This window comes from Acomys russatus, chromosome 14 (assembly GCF_903995435.1).
Source record: "Acomys russatus chromosome 14, mAcoRus1.1, whole genome shotgun sequence".
Classification (NCBI taxonomy): domain Eukaryota; kingdom Metazoa; phylum Chordata; class Mammalia; order Rodentia; family Muridae; genus Acomys; species Acomys russatus.
In genome coordinates, this window is record NC_067150.1 from 15,841,245 (window position 1) to 15,865,418 (window position 24,174).

Below are 24,174 nucleotides of genomic sequence, written 5' to 3' on the forward strand. Positions count from 1 at the left end.
TCAAAAACAGGCCAAACATCAGTCAGGAAAATAGAAAGGGGTGAGAGAAATAGCTCAGACAGTGAGAGTTCCTGCTGTGCGTGAGGACTTTAGTTTGCATCTCCAGAACCCTAGCAAAAAAGCCAGGTACAGACAGTGTGTGCCTGTAACCCTAGTCTTGCATAGTGAACACACTTGGTGTGAAAACAGGAGTGCGGATCCCTGAAGCCCACTTACCAAGCAGCCTAGAAAACTAAGTGAGCTGCAGACTGAGTTGAGAGTCTCTGTCTCCAAAAGCTGGCCAGCAAGAGGGCTAACAGGACTGGAGGTGCCTTGATAATGTGAGTTTGATCCCCAAGACCCACTTGGTAGAAAGAGAACCAATTCCCACAAGTTCTTTTCTAGCCTCCACACTTGGGCCATGGCATACATGTGTTCACACAATTACATATATGTACAAAACACAAATGTGTTGTGTTTTGTTTGTAGGATGGCTATGTGGCTTGACTGGCCCACAACCCACTACGTACTTACACTCACAACTTACACTCTGCCTCCTGACTGCTAGAATTAAAGGCTTGGACTACCACACCTGGTATAAAATCTAATTTTAAAATTTAAAAACAGAAGCCGGGTGTGATGGCGCACGACTTTAATCCCAGCACTCAGGAGGCAGAGGCAGGCAGATCGCTGTGAGTTCGAGACCAGCCTGGTCTACAAAGCAAGTCCAGGAAAGCCAAGGCTACACAGAGAAACCCTGTCTCAAAAAAAAAACCCCCCAAAAACAAAAAAAGAGCTGGGTGGGGTGGGACACACCTTTAATCCCTGCACTTGAGGGCTATGAGTTCCCGACCAGCCTGGCCTGGTCTACAAAGTGAGACCAGGACAGCTAAGGCTACACAGAGAAACCCTGTCTTGAAAAGCCAAAAAATAAAAAATAATTAACTTAATTAAATAAATAAGAAATTAAGCTGGGTGTGGTGGCACATGCCTTTAACCCCAGCACTCTGTCTAGGATAGCCAAGGCTACACAGATAAACCCTGTCTCGAAAAACTAAAAAATAAGATAAAAAAAAACTTCAAAACAGGTCCTGGCTTATTGGTGTGCACCTTTAATCTCAGTTTGAGATCAGCCTTGCCTACATAGTTAGCTCTAAGACAGTCAGAGCTACATACATACATACACACACACACATAATTGCATAAATGAAATGTTGAGGTAGTGAAGATGAAGTCAAGGAGAGACCTGTTGTCCATGTTGGGATATATGCACACAGGTAAGGTTAATAGCTTGTAAAGATGGTCCTCAAGCACACATACACATGGCTACATACATGCACACTAACAAAGATTAGTAGATACCTGATACACAGCCAAGGGAAAGAGGCATTCAGTTCGGCCCCCAGTTTTAGAGGACTCAGTCTGTAGCTTGCTTGGCCCATGTGCTTAGGCTATCTCTCATGGCTGTTGTATCAGACCCATGGGCAGGAAGCAAAGGGGTAAGCATGCAGGTACACCCTAGTGGCCTACTTCCTCCAGCTAAGCCAGACCTCCTGAGCTAAGGAGACCTACTCTGGAAGAGCAGAGGACCCAAGTTCAGTCCCTAGCACACACATGGCAGCTCACGGGCATCTGTAACTCCAGTTATGGGGGATCTGACACCCTCTTCTGACTGCTGTGGATACCTGCACACATGGCATATACATAACCATATACACATAAATAAAAATTTTTTTGCTCTTGTTTTTTGTTGTGGTTTCTCTGGGTAACAGAGCCCTGGCTGTCCTGGACAAAATTTGTAGACCAGGCTGGCCTCAAACTCACAGAGATCCTCCTGCCTCTGCCTCCACAGTGCTGGGATTAAACGTGTGCACCACCATAGTGACTTATTTGTTTTTTTAAAGTATGGGTGCTCTATCTGCATGTGCATCTTCGTGCCAGAAGAGGGCATCATATCCTAGTATAGATGGTTGTGAGCCACCATGTGGCTGCCGGAAATTGAACTCAGGACCTTTGGAAGAACAGCCAGTGCTCTTAACCTGTGAGCCATCTCTCCAACCCTGTAAAAATAAATCTTAAGAAAAAAAAATACAAGCCAGGCGTGGTAGCACCCGCCTGTAATACCATCACTCAGGGCAGCAGAAGCAGGTGGATCTCTGTGAGTTCCAGGCCAGCCTGGTCTACAAAGGGAATCCAGGACAGCCAAGGTTACACAGAGAAACCCTGTCTTGAAAAATCAAAGAAAAAGAAAAAAATACAGCGCCACCAACTGGAGCCCAAGGGACCAACTCCTGAGCCCTTGGAACATCCCATATTCAAACTCTTTCCCCCCACCCCCTTATTCAAACCACCCTGGCGAAGACCCTCAAAGCAGATGGGGCACAATTTTTCATCTGTTTCCAGAAAGTTCTACAGCAGAATCCATGGCTTAGAAGGCAGGTGTCTTAGGACTCTGCCTTGTTTTCCTTTTTCCTTCTGTCCTTGGGGTGACAGATCCTGGACACCCAATGGGGCACTGTGTTCCCGTCCCCTGGGAAGAGTCCAGCATGACTAACAGTGATACCCCAGCACAGAGCACATGGTGTAACAAGGTGTCAGGAACCCACTCTAGCAGGTGACTGTCGATAGGCTCATAGTTCCAAGAGTCAGGACTCAGTACAGCTGTCCAGCCAGAGTGGACCCTCACCCTCTGTGTCCCCTGCAGGCAGAGAATGAGGATGGAGCACAAGAGAACACCTTCTCCATGGACCCACAGCTGGAACGGCAGGTGGAGACCATCCGCAACCTGGTGGACTCCTACGTGGCCATCATCAACAAGTCCATCCGAGACCTCATGCCAAAGACCATCATGCACCTCATGATCAACAATGTGAGTGGCAGGTTCCAAGTCACCCAGACTCCTACCAGAAGCTCAGTGGGTGGGGATTCAGACCCAGCACCAGATGGCAGAGGCAGGAGGATCAGAAGTTCCCCAGCATCCTCAGATACATAGCCAGTTTAAGGTGAGACCCTGTCGCAGAACCCAAACCCGAGGCAGGTGAGGTGGCTCAGGAGGTGAAGGCCCTTAACCCTACAATGCTGGATTTGATCCGTGGAGCTCCTCTGACATACACACCCTGACACACATGGCCACACATACAAACACACACATACACACAGAAGTAGTATTAATTTTAAAACAAATTTTTTTGTTTGTTTGGGTTTGTTTTGTGTAATTGCTTTTTTCAAGACAGGGTTTCTCTAGCCCTGGCTGTCCTTTAATTCACTTTGTATACCAGATTGGCCTGAAACTCAAAGAGATCTGCCTGCCTCTGCCTCCTGAGGGCTGGAACTAAAGACTAAAGGTGTGTTCGCCACCCCACCCCCACCCCCCTTCCCCGCCCCGACTAAAACAAACCTAATTTTATTTATTTATTTAATTTTGGTTTTTCTTTTTAAATTATTATATATACAGTATTCTGCCTGCGTGTACACCTGCATACCAGAAGGGGGCACCAGATCTCATTATTGATGGTTGTGAGCCACTATGTAGTTGGCCAGAATTGAACTCAGGACCTCTGGAAGAGCAGACATTGTTCTTAATTGCTGAGCCATCTCTCCAGCCCTTATTTTGCTTTTTCAAGGCAAGATTTTTCTGTGTAGCCTTGGCTGTCCTGTACTTACTTTGTAGACCAGACTGGTCTTGAACTCAGAGATCCACCTGCCCCTGCCTCCCTGAGTGCTAGGATTACAGGCGTGCGCTACCACACCTGGCTCCAAACCTAATTTTAAAAAGCACTGTAAAGGCCAGGTGGTGGTGGCGCTTGCCTTTAATCCCAGCACTTGGAAGGCAAAGCAGGCGGATCTCCTTGAGTTCAAGGCCAGCCTGGACTACAGAGCTAGTTCCAGGACAGCCAGAGCTGTTATACAGAGAAACCCTGTCTCAGAAAGCAAAACAAAACAAAACAAAACAAAAAGCCCTGTAAAGTTAGAACAAGTTGGTTTGTTTAGGTGGCTTTTTGCTTTGTTTTTTGTTGGTGGTTGGGTTTTGTGATGTTGAGGCTTGAACCCAGGGCATGGTGCATGCTAGGCAAGTACTGGACTACTGAGCTGCACCTCTGCCCCTTCACTAGGGGATTCTAGGCCCTCCCCACTCCCCAGCCCCACTGGGGGGAACTAGAATGACTTCCATGCCCAGCCCCTCACTGGGAGGATTCCAGGCAGGTGTGCCCCTGCTTCTGACTGGGGGATTGATTTTAGGCAGAGGCTTTATGTCTAGACTTGACCCTCACTCAGCCTGTGATGGATGCTCTTCCAATCACATTAGGCTTCTGAGTTATTGGGTAGCATAGCTTCTGACCTCTCACACCATTGTCCGCAGACCAAGGCCTTCATCCACCATGAGCTGCTGGCCTACCTGTACTCATCAGCGGACCAGAGCAGCCTCATGGAAGAGTCTGCTGAGCAGGCTCAGCGCAGGGACGATATGCTACGCATGTACCACGCACTCAAGGAAGCACTCAACATCATTGGGGACATCAGTACCAGCACTGTCTCCACGCCGGTGCCCCCACCTGTCGATGACACTTGGATCCAGAACACCAGTGGCCACAGGTCTGAAGGGCCCATACAAGCTCCACCTTTCCTGTTCCCTAGTCCCATTGGGAGATGGGCAGGACCAAGGGTTTAACTCTGAATGGCACGTAGGACTGAGCACTGCTCTGCCTAAAACCACAGGGAAGCCATGACTTCCAAGTCAGATTCTTGGAGGAGAGAGCCTCACAAACCATAAGTCCCCACTAGCCCTTTCATCCATGGGTGAAGTCCAGGGTACAGCTGCCACAGAGGTCAGGCTCCCAGAGCATAGAGAGGGGCGCAGGGAAAGTTTTAGAAAGCAAACAGGGCCCTCTAGCCCATAGAACCTAGGACTCCATTGGCCTCAAGATGGGGAGCATGGGCCAGAGACATTTAAGCACAAAAGGGCAATCAAGGGAATGTCAGTGCAGGGACCCACTGAGACTGCAAGACACTGGAGCCCTCAAGAAAGGGCCAGCACCCAGTCCTAGGAAGATTCAGGTCCCCAGATCCAGTAGAGAACAGGGCAGGCAGATAAGTCACACAGTGGGACCAGGGCCAGTCTGCACACCTGCCCCAGGAGGTTTGCGGCCTTGTCCCCAGCAGCATGGGCTACTGTGGCTCAGGTTGCTGGGTTCCCAGTGCCTCTACCCCATCTCGGTGTCCTGAAGAGGTGTTCACAGTAGCCTTCTCCCAGGCTACAGCTTTTCCTTCCTCCATAGCCCCACTCCACAGCGCCGACCTGTGTCCAGCGTACACCCACCAGGCCGGCCACCAGCAGTGCGGGGTCCCACACCAGGGCCTCCCCTGATTCCTCTGCCTGTGGGGGCTGCAGCCTCTTTCTCAGCGCCCCCCATCCCATCCCGGCCTGGACCACAGAGCGTGTTTGCCAACAACGACCCCTTCTCGGCACCACCTCAGATACCATCTCGGCCAGCACGGATTCCCCCTGGTATTCCCCCAGGAGTGCCCAGGTAAGGCCCACAGTCTGCATCTTGGGGTCCCTTTGTGCTGACTTTGACCCTCACCCCTTCTGACGACTTCCATTATAGCCCCAACAGGACACTGAATAGCACATGCATTCCTGTTTGTGTGCTGGGAAACTGAGCCCCCAAGGGGCCAACCTGTTTAGCCAGTGCCACAGAGTAGTGGATAACCTGATGCCAGGGCTCCTAAACAGGTCACATGTGCCCCTAGCCATGGGCAGCTCACCACTGTTGACTCTGCTGAAGGCTCCAATACCTCAAGAGCAGGGAAGCAGGTTAGATGATACCTCTGGTAAAAGCACCTACTACCATGCCTGATGATGAGTCTGGTCCCCAGGACACTCATGGTGAAGGAGAAGACCAGCTTCTCCCAAGTCAGGCAACTTGCCTATAATACCCAAGCAAGCTAGTGACAGGGAACCCTAGGAAAACAATCTGGATTTGACATGCTCTCTGCTGGTGCCCCAACTCTTGGGAGCACCCTGGGGTGGGCTGGAAGGGCTGGGCCCTCACTCTCATCCTGCTTCTGGCCTCACTACCCTCCACCTCCCCATGTCTTTACTCTCTTTGCAGCAGAAGAGCGCCCGCTGCGCCCAGCCGGCCCACCATTATCCGCCCAGCCGAGCCTTCCCTGCTCGACTAGGCTGCAGGGGGCAAAGTTGTGTGGGGACCTCGTGCACCCACAGTGCAGGAGAGCATTGGTGGTCTGGGCCCTGCTACTGCCCCCCATGCTGGGACCAGGCTCCCTGTGGGCAGCCCCTACCTACCCTTTGCTCCCTAGTTCTGGTGGACATGACAGTGAGGGGAGAGGTTAGGGAAGAGTCCCAGACAGCAGCAGGTGGGGCCTTTGCACTTTGGGACAAGGAGGATCTCTGGTTAGCAGAGTGGGAACTGCATCCTTGGGACCATCTAGAAAGAAAGATCCAGGTTGGTGTAGGAGAACTCTATCAGGGGCTTCTCCACACAGACTGTACGCCTGTTCTTTCTTGGGGTACAGGAACTGTCCACCTTTCCCTAAGGGCTCCTCAGAGTGAGCCAGGCCCAATAGGCCCAGTGCTGGCCACCCACCTGGCTCAAGTTGTGTATATATATATATATATATATATGTCTTTGGCCATATTAACCACACAACCTGAGCCTAGTCTTGACAGCCAGAGGTGCCTTTGTGCCTTCCTTGGGCCTGGAGTGCCTCACTCTCCTCAGCCCCAGCGCGATTTGGGCTGTATGAATTGGGGAGACATCAGGGGCCTCTTGGCTCCCAACCAGACATCCCCCAAAGGGTGGGCCCTGAGTGCCTCTGCGCAGATCCTGCTCCCACTGCTTGGTCTGACCACTGTTAAGTGCCTGCCTCTGTATATCATATTAATAAACTAAAATAAAGGGAAGCCCCTCTGGTGGCTGTGTGTGTGGGCCTTTTGTGTCTGTCCACCCCCTCACGGGGCTGCCCACACTTCACTCACTTACCTGAGTCTTCTGTCGTCTGTTCCAAACCCTCTGTAAACATTTCAGAGACGAGAACAAATACTCTTGTCCCCATCACTGCCAAGCCTTACAGTGCTCACAGGAAACAGGAATTCTAGCCACTGCTGAGTGGCACTGTGGCCAGGCCCACTTCCAGGTCCCCGGCTAGCTCTAAAGGGGACACAATTCAACTTTGCTTTATGATCTTTTTCTTTCGTGCCAGGCGACCACCTCCATCGGCTCCTGCCCGACCTTTCTTCTGAGCTTCGTGGGAGTGCCCTCCCCCTTCCTGGCTGCCCCTGGCTTGAGGCTAGGTCTGTCCCAAGCTGATGTCCCTGAGCCCCAGTCACCAGGCACCATTAACTTTTCTGACCATAATTTATTGACTGCAGTGCCCAGGACAGATGCCCTTTGTTCCTTGAGGCTAGTAGGCAGGCGGTGGCATGGCTGCACCTCAGCCCTGTGTGAGGTCCTCACTCAGAGAGAAAGAAGGGGTCCTCTCCTGGAATCCTCTTACCAGACCCTCAACTAGCTGGCTTCCTTCTGGACAAAGGGGCCAGGGCTCCTTCCTGTCAAATAAAACTGACTGTCCTGGCAAGAACTCTGCAGATGTGTCTCCTTCCCGGACCCTAGTGAAGTAGGCTTACTACCAGGAGCAAAGCGAGACACTGGGGATAGGGGTTGTCCAGCTGAGAAAAGGCCAAGGGTAGCCACACGGCCCTACCCCATCCTGTTGGCTGGAAGACTGAAGCTAAGGCACGATTTGAGGAGAAAACCAGGGCATCCGAGGGCCACATATCCCCACACTGAAGTGACCAACATTTCTAGCTGCCAAGAAACAGGCACTATTACTGAGCGTCCCCCTTCCAAAGGGTCTTCAAGCCATTGGCACTCCCTGCTCACTCAGGGAGACATGTGGGCCACTGCTCAGGACCCATCCATGCAGTGTCTCCTCAGAGTCACACATGCCCGTGGCCCTCTGCTGTTTCCGTCACCCTCTGTGGCAGGGGCTACGTGGGTACAGGGCGCTTGTCATGGAAGAAGCGCTTGAGTGTGCAGACCTGCAGGACGGCCACCAGCAGCAGCACAGCCACGTTGGCGGCTGACCAGAAGTTGACCCGCTCCAGGTTGTCTTCTTGAAGATTACGGTCACGAGCCTCAAAGGCTCGTAAGAGAGTCAGCATCTGGATGCTCCGTTCTAGCCGGGTCCTCATGGTCTCTATGGATTCCTGCCGGGGCACCGAGAAGAAGGGGTCAGGCTGCTTCCCTCAGAATCCTCACTCCCCCACCTCCCGGCTCTGTGAGCATCAGCACCTCATTTACCTCTGGTCTCAGGACCTCCCCTAGAAGGCCAGCATCTGTTTCCTTGTCTCCCTTTGGTATTTTCTCACTTGTCTTTGGGCATGACCTTTCCTTTTTCTTTTTAAGTGGGCAGAGGGTACACATGCTACGTGGAGGTCAGAGGACAGCTTGCAGGAAGTCAGTTTTCTCCTCCCACCATGTAGGTGCCAGGTCCTCAGGCTTTCACCAGTCAGAGGCTGGTCTTTCTGTACAAGCCAAGGATGACCTTGAACTTGCAGGCCTCTTGCCTCCCTGAACCACCCACACCCAGTTTATGCAATGCTGGGTATGGGAGCCCAGGGGTTGGAGTGTCCTGGGCAAGTGTTCTGCCAACTGACTTATCCCCAGCCCTTTCTTTTGGTTTTGTAAGATGGGATCTTGCTATGTAGCCTGGTTGGTCTTGAACTCTCTCGAATCCTGCCTCAGCCTCCTGAGTGCTCGGATTATAAGCGTACATCACCACATCCGACTCACCTTGATGTCTTCCATTTTGACATCAAGCATCTCTTCTGGCTCCACAGCCTCGGCCCAACCTTCTACTTCCTCGTCATCTTGGAAGCTGTCAAAGATGAGCTCGAAGAACACCAGCTTCTCTGAGATGGTACTGAAGGAATTGTCAAAGCATAGCCTGTAGTCTCCGGCCTCAGTAGGCTCCACCCTGGGCAGACAGATGAGAAACACAGACGTGACCCTGAAGTGACCAGCCAGCCGGTCTGTGGAGCCAGTAGGATGGTAACCTGAGGCCACTGGGGAGCTGGAGGGCTGTAACTGAACCAAGGCAGGGCAGGACTTCACTCACGTGTGCACCCCATCAGCCTTTCGAGACTCGCTGACCAACAGCACACCCTGAGGGCTCTCCAAGGTGAAGTCCACGTCCAGCCCTGCACCTCCGATCACCTGAAGAGCAGGTAAGAGTGTGGGAATGGGTAGCTTTGAGCCAAGCGTATCTTCCACAAAAGGCCTGAGTCAAACCAAATCAGGAATGGCTCGTGTAAGACCACCATGAACCTATCTCTAAAAAAAAAAACAATTAACAGCAAAAAAAACAAAAACAACAACAACAAAAAAAAAACCCACGTATTTGTTTGGGATAGAGGGAGTAGCTGCTGTGGAGAACAGAGGACAACTTGCAGAGTCCGTTCTCTACTACCATAGAGTTAGGAAACTCTGGCCTTTGGCTTATCCCAAGGGCCTATCAGAGCAGGGACAACGTCCCTTCCCTGTCCCTAAGACGCCTTCAAGGTGAGGTCTGTCAGGCCACCACCCCGCAGCCCCCGAGAGCAGTCCAAAGTGGCCATCTACCTGAGCGCGGGACTTTTAGTTAGCCCCCAGGGCTCTGCCCTGAACACAACCAAATGGTCATTTACCCGACTGCAGAACTTTTAGTTAGCTCTCAAGAGTTCTGCCTAAACACAACTAAAAGAACTAGGAGCCGAGCACGCCCCTTCTCAGCAAGGCTTTAAGCATTCTGGCCACACCCCGCCCCTCCCGCCTGCTGACCACGCCCCCTCCAGGGTCCGCCGCCCCGAGCCCGGGAGCCTCTCACTTGGTACTCGGTCTCCAGACTAGCATTGGCCGGCGCGGACTGGTAGAAACACTGCTTCCTCCCGGCGGGAAGCAAGAATGTGAATTCGCCATCCTGGATGGGCGGCGGCCCCGCCTCCCCCACTCCTACTGCTGACAGTAGTAGCCAGAGGGCCAGGGCTTTAGCCGCGCCGGCCGCCATCATCCGGGTCACCCTCTACTGACGGGATGTGGGTCCTTTAAGAACTGGTTCCGCCCACCGCTCATTTCGACAAAGCTCATTGGCTGAAGCTTCTGTTCGACCCCAAAGCCACGGATTGCCGTGTGAAGGGCCCCAAACAGGCGAGCTGCCCGGGTGAATGCCTAATCTCCTAGAAAACACACTAACGCTGCTGTGAATCTCCTGGAACTTCTCTGTGGCTGCTATTAGCCACTGGATTTGGTGGAGGATAACAGGTGTGAGATAGTGAAGCTTTTTTTTTTTTTTAAAACAGGCAAAAATTAGGATGACTAAGCGGGGAGGTTTGGGAGTCCTCCTATGGCCCCCTCCATTGGTTACTCAGTTGTAGGCGGGGCCGGTCTGTGGCGGAGCCTGTGTTGGGTCTTGTTTGCGACTTTCATTCATATAGTGAGTCTAAGCTCTACACGAGGCCGGCCAGTGCTTGTACGCTAATATTGGGGTTCTGGCGAGGCTAATTCACTGAGAATGAACTTTCCAGACTCAATCCTGGCCCCTGATTTTTCTCTACACTTTATACCATCAACTTGATAAGGGTTTTGGTGTCTCAAGGTGGGTGTGATGGAATGTTTGTTAGGTAGTGTATAGAACACCTCACCCTACAGCCAGTGCGTCTCAAACCTTACGGCCAACAGGTCCAAACACATCTGTGCTGACACATGCTGTGACTTGGAAGGCTGAGGCAGGACTTGGCAAGAGTTCTAGGCCGCCCTGAGCTACATAGTTTCAGACCAGCATGGGATAAAGAGTAAAGACCCTGTCTCTAAGGGAGGCAGAGCCAAGTGTATCTCCGTGACTTCAAGGCCAGCCTGGTCTACACAGTGAGTTCCAGAACAGCCAAAGCTGCACAGAGAAACCCTGCCCTCCCCCGCCCCAAACACTACCACACACACACACAAAGACCCTATCTCCCCCCCACCCTCCAGACAGGGTTTCTCTGTGTAGCCTTGGCTGCTCTGGACGCACTTTGTAGACCAGGCTGGCCTCGAACTCACACAGTGATCCACCTGCCTCTGCTGGGTGCTGGGATTAAAGGCATGCGCCACCACGCCCGGCTTGTCTCGTATTTTTTTAAAAGGCCATCTATTTGGGCTTCAAATGGCTCAGAGAATAAAGGCGCTTGTTGCTATACCTGATGAGTTAAGTCCTACACGTTGAAAGGGCAAGTTATCCTCTGGCCCCCATGTGTACGTACACACATACACACGCCACTATGCTGATTAGTTTTTGTCTATTTGACACAACAAATCTGGCAAAACTGAATCTCACTTGAGCAACTGTCTTTGTGGGCATTTTCTTCATTGTTAATTGATTCAGGAAGGCCAAGCCGAGTAAGTGATGCCATCCCTGGCCAGGGGTGTCTCAACTATAGGAGAAAAGTAGCTCTTAACAGCCCATACGCAGCTTCATCCCACAGTCCCTACCTGACCCCCCAGTGGTCATTTTGATGGGGACATGCAAGCTAAGCACACTGCTTCCTTCCCAAGTAGATTTCGGCCATGGATTTTATCACAGCAATAGAAACAAAACTGGAACACACACAAAATACAATATAAGAAGAAGAAACTGTGCATGCCTTTAACCCCAGCATTCAGGAGGGAGAGGAAAGTGAACCGCTTGAGTTTGAGGCCAGCCTGCATAGGGAGGTCCAGGCTAGCCAGGGCTACACAGAGGAAACCCTGTGTCTCAATACTTTTTTTTTTTTTAAAGGGGGAAATAGCTTGGTGGTAGAGCATTTACATAAACAAGGTCCTAGATTCAACTCCTATCACCACAAAATAGACATACACCAACAAACTCCAAAAGTTAGTGATGTGACCCTGGGTCAGGAAGGACGGTATAGTAGTTAATTTGACGCAATCTGCTGAGAAGCACTTCTCGAGGCGTTGGCTGAGACAGGCCCTCTGTGGGAAGTTCCCTGCATTTGGGTCCTGAACTGTGTTGTAGTGAGCATAGGTCTGTTTGTGACTATGAATGTGATGTGACTGTCTGGCTGAAGTCCCTGTTGCTCTGACAAACGGCAACTTGGAATTGTGAACTGTAATAACCCTTTGTCGCCTAAGTTTCTTTTGATCAGGATATTTTTTCACAGTAACAGAAATAAATTAGGAGAGTCTAAACACCCACAGCCAAGGTCAGGAGTGCAGGCCTTAGGGCAAAGATGCCTGATTCACATCTCAATCTTTAACATACTTTAACAATCTGTGCTGGGCCTGATGGCGCACGCCTTTAATCCCAGCACTCAGGAGGCAGAGGCAGGCAGATCTCTGTGAGTTCGAGGCCAGCCTGGTCTACAGAGTGAGTTCCAGGACAGCCAGGGCTACAGAGAGAGACCCTGTCTCAAAGGAAAACAATCTATACTCTACCAAACTACTAAACCTCTTCCAGAGGACCTGCACCCACAGGAAGGCTCACAATAGTAAGTAACCCTAGTTCCAGAGGATCCTGTGTCTTCTTCTAACCTCATTTTCCAAGCACACAAGCAGCACTTATACACCAAAAAAACCTTATTTTTATTTTATTTTTTTAAAAAACCAATCTTTAAAAAGAAAAAAAAAAAGTTGATTTGGGCTGGAAAGATAGCTTAGTGATTAAGAGCAGTCACTACTCTTCTGGAGGTCCTGAGTTCAATTCCTGACACCTACATGGCAGCTCCCAGCTGCCTGGTGCCATCTTCTGATATGTGGATGGATGTACATGCAGACAAAGTACCCATATACATAAAATACATAAATAATCTATTTATTAATTATTATGTATACAGTATTTTGCCTGCATGTGAGCCAGCAGGCCAGAAGAGGGCACCAAATCACATTATAGATGGTTGTGAGCCAGCATGTGGTTCCTAGGACTTGAACTCAGGATCTATGGAAGAAAAGCCAGTGCTCTTAACCTCTGAGCCATCTCTCCAGCCCCATAAATAACTCTTACACAACAACAAGTATTGTCATGGTCATGGTGTCTCTTAACAGCAACAGTGACTCTAAGACACAGACCTGTAATCTCTAGTGAAATAGAGTGTCCCAACTACGCCTTTAATCCCAGCACTCGGGAGGCAGAGGCAGGCAGATCGCTGTGAGTTTGAGGCCAGCCTGGTCTACAAAAATGAGTCCAGGACTGTTACACAGAGAAACCCTGTCTCAAAAAAAAAAAGAGAAAGAAAGAAAGAAAAGAAAGATGGATTCAGCGCAGAATTCTACCAGACTTTCAAAGAAGAATCAATGCCACTATTCCTCCAATTATTCCACAGAGTAGAAACAAAAGGAACATTGCCTAATTCTTTCTACGGAGCTCCAATTTCCCAGATACTAAACCATATGAAGACTCAACAAAGAAAGAGAATTATAGACCATGTCTCCTTATGAACAATAATGCAGAAATACTCAAATACAAAGTCCAAGAATAAGCCGGGCGTGGTGGCCCACACCTTTAATCCCAGCACTCGGGAGGCAGAGGCAGGCGGATCGCTGTGAGTTCAAGGCCAGCCTGGTATACAAAGTGAGTCCAGGATGGCCAAGGCTACACAGAGAAACCCTGTCTCAAAAAACCAAAAAAAAAAAAAAAAAACCTAAAGTCCAAGAATACATCAACCTGGGTGTGGTGGCGCACACCTTTAATCCCTAATCCCAGCACTTGGGAGGCAGAGGCAGGCGGATCACTGTGAGTTCAAGGCCAGCCTGGTCTACAGAGCAAGTCTAGGATAGCCAAGGCTACACAGAGAAACCCTGGAGAGAGAGAGAGAGAGAGAATATATCAGAGGATCGTCCATCATGGTCAGGTAGTCCTCATCCCAGAGATTCGGTGATCGTTCAACATATAGAAATTGGTTCGTCTAATCTATCACTCTGTAATCCCAGCACTCAGGAGGCAGAGGCAGGTGGATCTCTGTGAGTTCCAGGTCAGCCTGGTCTACAAAGTGAGTCCAAGATACCAGGTCTGTTACATAAAGAAACCTTATCTAGAAAAACAGAACAAAACAAAACAAAGCAAAACAACAACAAAACCCCAGCATGGTGTTGGCATAAAACAGACACATCCATCAGTGGAATCCAATTGAAGACTCGCATGTAAGCCCATGCATCTATGGCTACCTGGTTTTTTACAAAGAAGCCAGACGTATACACTGGGGAAAAGACAGCATCTTCAACAAATGGTGCTCGTCAATCTGAGTGGCTGAATGTAGAAAAATGCAAAAAAACTCATATATATATACTCCTCTGCACAATCTCAAGTCCAAATGGATCAAGGACCTTAACATGAGGCCAGATAACACTAAACCATATAGAAAGTGGGGGATAGGCTTGAAACCTATAGCACAGGGAAAGACTTTCTGAACAGGACACCATTAGTGTAGGCATTAAGATAAATGGAACCTCATGAAACTGAAAAGCTTCTGTAAAGCAAAAGAAACCCTGTCAATCAGAAAAAGCCTATGGAAAGGAAAAATGTTTTTACAATTACATCTGATAGAGGTTAATATCTAAAATGTATAAAGAACTAAAAAGTTGCATCAAGAAAATAAATAACCCCAATTAAAAATGGGATACAGAGAGCTGGAGAGATGGCTCAGTGGTTAAGAGTGCCACCTGCTCTTCCAAAGGTCCTGAGTTCAATTCCCAGCAGCCACATGGTGGCTCACAACCATCTGTAATGTGATCTGATGCCCTCTTCTGACCTACAGGTGTACATGCAGGCAGAACAATGTATACACAATAATAAATAAATAAATCTTTTTTTAAAAAGGGGGGATACAGAGAGCTGGGCATAGTGGCACACGCATTTAATCCCAGTACTTGGGAGGCAGAGGTAGGCAGATCGATGTGAGTTCAAGACCAGCCTGGTCCACAAAGCGAGTCCAGGACAGTCAAGGCTACACAGAGAAACCTTGTCTTGAAAAACCAAAAAAAAAATTTTTTTTTAAAAAGCAAGTCTAGGCCAACCAAGGCTACACAAAGAAACTCTGTCTTGGGGGCGGGCGTAAAATAGACATCACCTTACACCAATCAGAATGGCCAAGTTCAATAACATATACAACAATTTATGCTGATGAGGATGTGGGGAAAGGAAACACTTGTTCTTTGCTGATGGGAGTGCACACTAGTACAGCTGTTATGGAAATCAGTGTGCGTCCTCAGGAATCTGGGAATAAGGGACTAGATGCACCTCAGGGTCCAGCTGTACCTGCCTTGGGCATACACCAAAAGGAGATGCTTGCTTGCTAGGCGGTGGTGGCTCTCGCTTTTAATCCCAGCATGCAGGAGGCAGAGGAAGACACATCTCTGAGTTTGAGGCCAGCCTGATCTATAGGGCACAGAGCGAGTTCCAGGGCAGCCAGTGCTACACAGAGAAACCCTGTCTCAAGTTAAAAAAGAAAAGAAAAGAAAAATAAAGGGCATTTGCTCATCCATGTTCATTGCTGGCATACAGTTTCTTTGGCAGAAATTAAAAGCAGCCTTGGTGTCTGTTCATCAACAACAGATAAGTAGATAATCAAAGTGTGGCACATTTACACAGCAAAAATAGCACTCAGCTATTTTTTTTTTTCGAGACAGGGTTTCTCTGTGTAGCCTTGGCCATCCTGGACTCACTTTGTAGACCAGGCTGGCCTCGAACTCACAGCGATTCGCCTGCCTCTGCCTCCCGAGTGCTGGGATTAAAGGCATGCGCCACCACGCCCGGCTCTACTCAGCTATTAAAAAAAAAAAAAAATGAAATCCTGACATTCACAGGTAAATGATGGAAGTGAAGGTTAAAGTAACCCAGACCCGAAGGATGAGTATGGTGTGGATTCTCTTATATGTGGCTGCTAGCTTTTAAGCCTTCCGTGAGCATGCTACAGCTGTATACCCATAGAGGTTATCTGTATCTACAGAGTAAGGGACTAAGTGGAAGGAGAGCATCTCCCAAGGAGGGGGAAGTAGAAATAAAATACACAGTTACGGAGAGAGGAGACACTGGAAGTGGAGGATTAAGTGAAGAGGGGAAGGGCGAAGGTGGTAAGGGTGGGAGCAGAGGGGGGCGGGGCTAACACTACAGGGCCATTTGAGGGCTCATACAGAAACCTACTCCAGTAGAAACTCCTTAAACTATATACACACATCTGATTGCCTTGCCGGCCAGAGGCAGCCCCGTGGAAACGCCCACACAGCTTAAGCTATTTCCAAGGCTATTAGATGCTCCTCACAAACGGATGGATGGTAAGGGCCTGAAGACCACACACATCTCACCGAACACGGAGAACGTGCTGGTGCCTACCTAGAGCCTGCACCCCTATTGACTGGAGTTCATGGTACGCTGCATGCTACGAAAGGAGAAAGGGGAACGCCAGCTCAGCTACAGCCCCTTCGATCTACAGTGGTGACCTCTTACTGCGAGCTATGCTGGGGCAATCGTGGCACAATTTGTGGGAGTAACCAACCACTTTATGATTGGATTTAAGGCCCACTCCATGAGATGGAGCCCATACTTGTCACTGCTCGAGTGGCCAAGAACTTGAGACTGAATAGGCCACAGGCCTAGGGGAAAACCAAACACTACTCTCCTGTTAACAGCATGTAGCCATAAACTGAGTCCCAATCACATCCTTCTGTACACGTAGATCACTCAGTGTCTTCTTCAGCCTATAGTAGAGGACCTTCCTCCTGCCAAAGAAGGGAACATGTACAGCAACCCACAACTGGAAAGTGCGCAGAGACTAAGAAACCTTGGAACACTCAGTCCTAAATGGGATGTCTCCATCAAACCCTCCCCTCAGGGCTCAGGGAACTGTGTGAAGGAGGAGGCAAAAAGAGAGTAAGAGCCAGGATGGGTGCGGTGGCGCACGCCTTTAATCCTGGCACTCGGGAGGCAGAGGCAGGTGGATCACTGTGAGTTCGAGGCCAGCCTGGTCTACAAAGAGAGTCCAGGACAGTCAAGGCTACACAGAGCGACCCTGTTTCAGGAAAAAGAAACCATGCAATCATGTGATGGCTTCCTTGCATCCGGTTTCCGTCACCAAGCGTCACTTTCCATTTTCATTTGTGTACGGCAGAATTGAACTCTGTCGTAGATGGTTGGGACTGGGTGCTCACACCACCGCTGTCCTCAAAACAGTGTCTTTTGTAGCCGAGGCCACGTCCTGCTTCACCCTCACAGGAACTGAGTCACTCTGAGATAGCAGGCCTCGTCTCTGAGGCGCTGGGGATGGGACGCAGACCTCCCGTATGCCGCCCAAGCCCCAGAAAAAAAACCACTTCTGACTGTTAGGAGAAAAGGCCCGAGTGCAGCCGGGCGTGGTGGCGCACACCTTTAATCCCAGCACTCGGGAGTCAGAGGCAGGTGGACCTCTGAGTTCAAGGCTGGCATGGACTACAACGTGAGTCCAGGACACCCAAGGCTACACAGAGAAACCCTGTCTGGAAGAAACAAACAAACAAACAAAAACAAAAATCAAAAAACAAAAGGCCTGAATACAATTCCTGTTCACCAATGATCCACTTCATATATACCTAACAGTGGGTGTTGACTTTGTGTCCCCATTAGCCACTGACTCCCCCTGTCACCATGTGACTCCCCTACACTACTGTGACTTACCCTGTGTAATGGCTCTTTTTGGTAGTCAACTTGACATTTGAAATTAACTAAAAGCCAGGCATGGTGGCACACGCCTTTAACCCCAGCACTCAGGGAGGCAGAGGCAGACGAATCACTGTGAGTTCGAGGCCAGCCTGGTCTATAAACTGAGTCCAGGACAGCCAAGGCTACACAGAGAGACCCTGGTGTTGGGGGAAAAAAATCATTTGTGATGGGAAGACCCATCTTTAATCTGAGCCACACCTCCTGCTGGTGGCCTCCATACGAGACGTGGAAGAAGGAAGCTTTTGCTCCTTACCTGCAGTTCTTGCTCCTGCTGGCAGGTCCATTCCTCCGTTGGCATTAAAGGCGACTTCTTCAGGATTTCTTTTTCTTTTTCCCTTTTTTAAAAATTTTATTTTATTTTTTATTTATTGTTATGTATACAGAGCTCTGCCCACAAGTATACCTGCAGGCTGTGGTTGCTGGGAATTGAATTCGTAACCTCTGGAAGAGTAGTCAGTGCTCTTAACCACTGAACCATCTCTCCAGCCTGAGGCAGGGTTTCTCTGTGTAGCCTTGGCTGTCCTAGACTTGCTTTGTAGACCAGGCTGGCCTTGAACTCACAGCACCACCATGCGTGGCATTTCCTCAGGATTTCAACCTATCCTAAACACCCCCTGAGACACCCAGCCTCATGAACTGAATGAACAACTACAGGATTCTCCAGCCTTCCATTGGCAGAAACCCACGGTTGGGCTACCTGGACCACAGCTTGTAAGCCACTCTAGTAAATCTCCTTTCCGTATATATGTAGGTTTATTCTATAAGTTCTTCTCCTCTAGAGGACCCTAATACATGCTGTCACCACTGTGACTCACCTGTCACCTGGTAATTCTTTTCAACATTGTGACTTTGCCTGTGACTTGAATGAGAATATTCCCCATGAGCTTACGTGCTGGAATCATTGGTCCTCACTTGGTGACTGGGAAGTGTTAGGATGTGGGAGCCTTTTGGAGGAGGTCAGCCACTGGGGGTGGGCTCCTGCTGTTCCCAGTGTCATTCTCTGCCTTCTGGCTGTGGCTCTCTCTCTAGAAGCTCTTAGCCACTTCGGTGCCACCACAGACAAACCCTCGGGAGCTGCAAGCCCAGTGACCAGCTTTGTTTTATAGGCTGCCCTGGTTGTGGCATTTTATCACAGTAATAAAAATGTAACTAATACAGAAGTTGCCACTGGGGAGTGGTTATTGCTGTGCAGAGCCCGATCATGTCAGTGGCTTTTTGTTTTACTGTTTTGAGCACTGGGAAGACTTTGGGAATTAGCTCAATGCTGTGAGGAGAGTTTCCTGAACCTTCTGAGTAGGAGCTTGGAGGGCAGCAGGACTGAGAGCTGTGTGGACTGTGGAGGCCCAGCTCAAGAGGTTTGAGGGAAAAATACTAGCGACTAGACTAGTGATGGTTCTGGCCCCCCAAAAATGTGGCTGCTTTCTACCCTGGTCCTGCGAACTTGCCTGAGACTAATCTGAAAAGCAGCAGACTAACATCTTTGGTGGGAGAGATTTCAAGACAGCCTAATACTGATCCCATCACATGGCTGTTAGTAAACAGTCTCATTCAGGTCTGTGAGGAGAAAGAACAAAGGGGCAGAAAGGAGCAGTAAGTGTGCAGAGGAGGACACCACAGCCAAGGTCTGAGCTGAAAGAGTCGAGGAAGTTAAGGTGAGAGAGGCCTGGTCTGCCATGGAATGGAGGAAAAGGTGCTCTCAGGGCATGACCGCCCGGCCAGGAAACTTCCAACTCGGAAAGAAGGAAGTTCTACTCCTATAAGGCAGAAACAAAGGATGTGATTCAAGGTGCCAGGCTCTGCTCAGGCAGGCGGCTTCGTGGCTTTGTTTGCTAGGGTTCTGTGTACAGGTTGTGGGGTCTCCCTCTGTCAGAAGAACTGCTGAGGCCAGGCAGTGTATGGCTGAGAAGTCCCTGCAGGGCTGGTTTGAGGCCAGCCTCAGGCTGCCCCACACTCCGTCTGAAAAAACTAACAAACACAGGAAACGATGCTCACTCAGGAGCCATTAGGGAACTAGACGTGAAAACCATGAGAGGCCACTTCCACAGTGAAAATAAAACAGAAGCTAAAGGCCAGAGGCCTGGTGCTAACGGGAAGCTGCATGTCGGCCACTAATGGGAAAGGAGACAGACACTGGTAATTCTTCTAAAAGTTACAAGTTTACCGTAACTCAGCATTTACTTCCTAAATAACACTGAAAGCAAATACGAAAATACCCAGCGCTTGGGAGACAGAGACAGGCAGATCTCTGAGTTCAAGGCAGCCTGATCTACAACAGCAAATTGTGGCCTACAAGAGCAAGTTGTAGGACAGCCAGGGCTATATAGAGAAACCCTGTCTTGAGATGGCTCAGAGGTTAAGAGCACTGGCTGCTCTTCCAAAGGTCCTGAGTTCAATTCCCAGCAACCATATGGTGGCTCACAACCATCTGTAATGAGATCTGATGCCCTCTTCTGGCGTGCAGGTAGTGAACTATATACATACAAAAAAAAAAAATCTCTTTTCTTTTTCTTTCTTTCTTTTTTTTTTTTTTTGGTTTTTCGAGATAAGGTTTCTCTGTGTAGCCTTAGCTGTCCTGGACTCACTTTGTAGACCAGGCTGGCCTCAAACTCACAGAGATCTACCTGCCTCTAAATAAGTAAATCTTTAAGAAAATTCAGGTGTGCAATTCAAACCAACATGAACCACCACAGTGAAAGCGGGACATCACAAAAGTGAGAGATAGAACCATGGGCCTGGAGAGGCGGCTTGGTGACTGCTCTTTCAGAGATCCTGGGGACTGTTCTCAGCAGCCACATGGAGACTCACTACCAACTGTAGTCCCAGAGGATCCAAAACACTCTTCTGAATCCTTGGGCACCACATGTAGGAGGTGCACATTCATGCATGCAAGCAAAATGCCATTATACATAAAGTCATGAAATACAAGATATAGGAATAAGGCGAGTCATGGTAGCACTTGACCATAATCCCAGACTTGGGAGACAGAGGTAGGCAGATCTCTGAATTTGAGACCAGCCTGGTCTGCATAGTGAGACTCTGCCTCAAAAACAAAGCAAAAGCCGGGCGTGGTGGCACACGCCTTTAATCCCAGCACCCGGGAGGCAGAGACAGGTGTATTGCTGTGAGTTCGAGGCCAGCCTGGTCTATAAAGCAAGTCCAGGACAGCCAGGGCTACACAGAAAAACAAAAAACAAACCAAAGAGCAAAAACAAAAACAAAGCAAAACAAAACACAGAAAGTAAGTAAAGGGGGAAGGAAATCAATCAATAAAAAGAAAGGTGGGATCACAATGGTGAAAGGAGTTGTATTTCCTACTTTTCTGTTGCTCTGATAAAATATCATGACCAGGACGATTCACACAAGAAAGGCTACAGTGTCCAAGAGGGTTGGAGTCCATGGCGGAGAGCAAAGGCAAGGCCGCAGGGCAGCACCCCAGGACATGCCCCCCGGCAAGACCTTCCCAAACAAATACACCCACCAACTCAGGACAAGACACGCCCCTGCACCTCCCTTCTCCCCCCTCCCCCCACAAGACCTTCCCAAACAAACCGTCCACCAACTCAGGACAAGACACGCCCCTGCACCTCCCTCCTCCCCCCTCCCCCCACAAGACCTTCCCAAACAAACACGTCCACCAACTCAGGACCAAGCATGCAAGATGAGCCTCGGGGGCCATTGCTATTCAAACCCTCATTCCGCTCTCTGGCCCCCTTAGGGCTGCACCCATAACGTAAGGCAGAAAAGCTTTCAGTCCAACTACAGAAGTCCCCACAGTCTATCACAGTCCCCAGACTGTTTAAGGGGGCTGGGGAGAGCCTCAGCAGTTAAGAGCACTGGCTGCTCTTGCAGAGGACCCAGGTTCCATTCCCAGCAGCAGCATGGAAGCTAACAACTGTCTGCAACTCCAGTTCCAGGGAATTCTGGCGTCCTCCAGCACACACTGCATGCATGTAATGCACATACATGCAGGCAAAATACCCACACACGTGAAATAAAAGTAGAACTTTTTGTTATTTGTTTGTTTGTTTTGTTTTTTGTTTTTCTTCCTTTTGAAGGGTTTTGGAGACAGAGTTTCTCTGTGTAGCTGTGGCTGGCCTGGACTTGATATATAGACCAGGCTGGCCTCGAACTCACAGCAATCCACCTGCCTTTGTCTCCCTGAGTGCTGGGATTAAAGGCATTTGCCACCACCTCCGGCTAAGGTAGGACTTGTAAAAAATTTTTTTGTTTTTTGGGTTTTTTGAGACAGGGTTTTTCTGTGTAACCTTGGCTATTCTGGACTCAGTTTATAGACCAGGCTGGCCTTGAACTCACAGCGATCCGCCTGCCTCTGCCTCCCGAGAGCTGGGATTAAAGGCGTGTACCACCATACCTGGCAATGTAGGACGACTTTTACAAAGACTTTATACATTCAAACTCCAACTCTCTTCTCTTAACTGTAATCCCCTGTAAGATAAAAAAAAAATCAAATTTCATACTTCCAACTTAGGTTGGCACAGAATATATATTACCATTCCAAAGGGAAGAAAGGGACCATGGTGAGGAAATGCGGAACCAAAGCCAAACCTAAACCCAGCAATGAAAACTCCAAATTCTGTGGCTCCATGTCTGATGGCTGAGGGCTTAGCCGGACCCGCCCTGCAGCGTTGACACCTACAGCACACACCTCTACCCTGGACTGGTTCCATGCCCTGTGCAGCAACACAAACACAGCCTTCACTTTCTCAGCTGCCTGCAAAGCCTCTTGCGGTCTCAGGTGCTCCATGCCTCTGCCCTCTATTTGCATGTACACCTGCAGTCCAGAAGAGGGCGCCAGACCTCATTATAGATGGCTGTGAGCCACCATGTGGTTGCTGGGAATTGAACTCAGGCTCTCTGTGAGAGCAGCCAGTGCTCTCAACCACTGAGCCTTCTCTCCAGCCCTAGTTTGTTGTTGTTTTGAGGCAAGGTCTATTTATGTAGTGCTGGCTGGTCGGGAACTCACAGAGATCTGCCTGCCTCTGCATCCTGAGTGCTGGAGTTAGTGGCGTGCCCAAGTCTGAGTTCACATTTCAAGGGGTTACTGCCTGTCGTGGTGAAGAGGACATGGTGTCTGGCCACTCTGCGTCCAGTCAGGCAGCAGGGAGAGATGAACACTGCTGCTCAGTTCTCTTTCTCCCCCTCCCCCCGGGTTTTCCGAGACAGGGTTTCTCTCTGTAGCCTTGGCTGTCCTGGACTTGCTTTGTAGACCACTCTGGTGTCAAACTCACAGAGATCCCCCTGCCTCTGCTTCCCTAGTGCTGGGATTAAAGGTGTGCGCCACCACTGCCTGGCCTCTTTCTCTCTTTTATTTTGTCTAGAACCCCAGGCCAGGGAATGGCACCACCCACATTTAGGGTGGGTCTTTCCACATGGCTAACCCAATCTAAAACCCTGCTACCCAGGGGGATTTTACCAGTTCCCTCCTTGGCTGGTTTGGGTCCTGTCACTGTCCCCTGAGCAGAGCAGTCTGTTTGTTCTCCCTACTTCTGCAGAGCTCTGAGTCCCGAGAGGCTGATGGCCGATGTAAGAAGGAGTAGCATGGCTTCCACGTCCCCCACCTACAGTGGGTTCCCTCAAGATCATCTGAGGCAGTACAGAGGGGACTAGGCATATCTTCCCTAGCGTGGTTGTAACTCACCAAGCCCCCCCCCCCCCCCATGCTCTGAAGTGCCTGTCACCTGAAGGGAGGGAGCGTTTGTCTAGGCTCATAGAACCAGAGATCTCACTCCATTGCTCAAAGAGCCTGGCAGAGTAGGGCACTCACACCGTGGTGACTAGGAAGCAAAGAGCAAGGTGACAGGAAGGAGTCAGGCATGCCCCCAGTGGCTTGCCCTGTTGGGCTCACCCACTGCCTTTTTACCATTTCGCAGTCACGCTGTCTTCTAAAGCTGTCCAGGGGCTGCTGCAGTACGTCACTGGCCTTGGGGCAGGAAGACGTACTTCCGCAAGTGTCTGAAAGCATTAAGTGCTGCTGTTTGGTCTCCTGTGTTCCTTCTGAGGCAGGGTCTAATGTATCCCAGGCTTTTCTCAAGTCCCTGTGTAAGCAAGGATGGGCCTTGTGCTGCAGAGCCTCCTGTCTCTACTTCCCAAGGGCTGAGCTTAGGGACACTCAGCACAGCTAGTTGGGGCTTCTGTTTGTGTGGGGTCTTGATACACAGCTCAGGCCATCTGAGAACTATCCTTTTGCCTCAGTTTCTTGAGTGATGGCACTAAAGGACCTTGCCATTTGGTCAATCCAGTCAAATTGGTGATTGAGATTAATCGTTGCCCCTGGCTTCTGCCAAAGTCTGCCATGACAGCATCTTCAACTAATAGCCATGGCTGGTTCCTCTCAGGGATATCGGGGACAGCAATAGCCCTCTGACCCTGTAGCGTGTTAGCTGCCCTCAACCCAGTCCATAACACCTGTCACAGCTTTGAGGAGTTGGGAAAGGCATGAGTTCACATGTGTGA

General features: G+C 49.7%; 2 protein-coding genes across 12 annotated transcripts in view; one reads left to right on the forward strand and one right to left on the reverse strand.

Moving 5' to 3' along the window:
- Dnm2 (dynamin 2) overlaps window positions 1-7,878 on the forward strand; it is an 85,279-nt gene extending 77,401 nt beyond the window's left edge. For 4 of the 11 annotated variants that reach the window (XM_051156015.1, XM_051156019.1, XM_051156016.1 and 1 more), the window contains 4 exons: window positions 2,684-2,848; window positions 4,340-4,572; window positions 5,256-5,507; window positions 6,093-6,916. In XM_051156015.1, the coding sequence (XP_051011972.1) occupies window positions 2,684-2,848; window positions 4,340-4,572; window positions 5,256-5,507; window positions 6,093-6,162 (720 nt within the window). In that variant the 3' untranslated portion in view covers window positions 6,163-6,916. Of the gene's footprint in view, window positions 1-2,683; window positions 2,849-4,339; window positions 4,706-5,255; window positions 5,508-6,092; window positions 6,917-7,203 lie in introns of those variants that run through there. The other 7 variants (XM_051156021.1, XM_051156023.1, XM_051156022.1 and 4 more) reach the window with 3 other exon arrangements.
- Window positions 7,341-10,084, reverse strand: Tmed1 (transmembrane p24 trafficking protein 1). Its single transcript, XM_051156024.1, has 4 exons — window positions 9,868-10,084; window positions 9,121-9,218; window positions 8,796-8,979; window positions 7,341-8,209 (listed from the first exon to the last, which is right to left on the reverse strand). Exons 1-4 carry the CDS (start codon window positions 10,048-10,050, stop codon window positions 7,991-7,993), a joined length of 684 nt encoding a protein of 227 aa, XP_051011981.1. The 5' UTR covers window positions 10,051-10,084; the 3' UTR covers window positions 7,341-7,990.
- Window positions 10,085-24,174: the final 14,090 nt, after the last annotated feature.